Genomic DNA, 1,651 nt, shown 5'->3' on the forward strand with positions numbered 1-1,651 from the left:
ACTCTATTTAATGAAACATAATTGAGCCCTGCAGTTATATTATGCACCTCTGGTATCAAATAATCTGAGTATACACGTGTATCACTTCCATATGAGCAAAATACTTGATGTACTATAGAGTTATTTCATCACCTAATATACAATGTCCTTCACCAGAAAAGTTAATGAATAAAAGTGCTTGGTCATAGTTTGGAATTGCATTAATATTCAAATAGCATATTTCTTTATTTATTCCAGGAACTTGTCATAATTAGTCATCAATTACTTTGATGGAGAATATTTCAGAGGTTACTGAATTTATTCTTGCAGGCTTGACAGATGCCCCAGAGCTTCAGATTCCTTTGTTTATTATCTTCACTCTCATTTATTTGATCGCACTGTTTGGGAATCTTGGGATGATCATGTTGATTCTGCTGGACTCCCGACTCCACACTCCCATGTACTTTTTCCTCTGTAACCTCTCCCTGGTGGACTGTGTTTATGCCTCAGCAATCACCCCCAAGGTGATGGAAGGGTTTCTCACAGGAAGTAAGACCATATCATTAAATGGGTGTGCTGCCCAGATGTTCTTCTTTGTAGCCTTTATTGCTATTGAAAGTTTGATCCTTGCCTCGATGGCCTATGACCGTCATGCAGCAGTGTGCAAACCCCTGCACTATACTACCATTATGACAAGTACCACCTGCATTCTAATTGTCACCTGCTGCTACATGTGTGGGATCTTACAATCTTCTGTCCATGTTGCTCTGGCATTTTGTCTTTCCTTCTGTCATTCCAACGTGATTAATCACTTTTTCTGTGACATTCCCCCACTGCTGGACATTTCTTGTTCTGACACCCACACAAATGAGATTACACTGCTTGTCTTGGCTACATTGGATGTTGTTTTCACTCTCTTAGTTATCTTAAACACTTACCTGCTTATTTTCATTGCTATCCTGAGGATGCGTTCAGCTGAAGCACAGAGGAAGGCATTCTCTACCTGTGCATCTCATCTCATCACTGTGTCTATCTTCTTTGGTTCCCTTATATTCATGTACTTACAGCCCAGTTTCAATCATTCCATGGACACAGACAAAATTGCATCTGTGTTTTATACAATGGTCATTCCTATGCTGAACCCTGTGGTCTACAGCCTGAGGAACAAAGAGGTAAAAAATGCATTTAAGAAAGTTGTTGAAAAATTAATGTCTTCATTTCATTTAGTTGATTAATTCTAAACTATTTCTCAAGCCTGTGAAATGTTTTATTTTTAACTTTGAAGAATAATTCATTTGTAAGTATTTCTTGTCTATGATTTCTTTCAACTGCCTTTTTCTTAATGAAAAATTTGTCTTAATGCATTGGCCATTTTATTAATATTTAGTGATATTCGAGTATATTTTGCCAGAATTAAAATATCAATTTAATAGTTAAATGAAGATTATAGTGCTCAAAATTCCCAAGCAATAATGTTTCACAAGATTTTATAAAATATATTTTAGTTCCATTTTATTTGTTTGTGATAAAAGTTGTATATTCACTTAAATTATTGTTATGATTATTACTATTTATATATTTGAAGAAATTATGTAATTTTCCCTTTCTGTTTCTTCCCTTCAACTCATAGTATATACTTTGCTTGGCTTACTCTTTTTTTAATTCAAGGCCT

General features: G+C 34.9%; 1 protein-coding gene across 1 annotated transcript; it reads left to right on the forward strand.

Annotated features, from left to right (window-relative positions):
* The first annotated feature begins 269 nt into the window (after positions 1-269).
* Olfr1471 (olfactory receptor 1471) lies at positions 270-1,214 on the forward strand. Its single transcript, NM_207132.2, has one exon. The coding sequence runs from the start codon at positions 270-272 to the stop codon at positions 1,212-1,214; it is 945 nt and encodes a 314-aa protein (NP_997015.2).
* The last annotated feature ends 437 nt before the right edge of the window (positions 1,215-1,651 follow it).

The sequence above is a fragment of the Mus musculus genome, chromosome 19 (genome assembly GCF_000001635.26).
Source record: "Mus musculus strain C57BL/6J chromosome 19, GRCm38.p6 C57BL/6J".
Classification (NCBI taxonomy): Eukaryota; Metazoa; Chordata; class Mammalia; order Rodentia; family Muridae; genus Mus; species Mus musculus.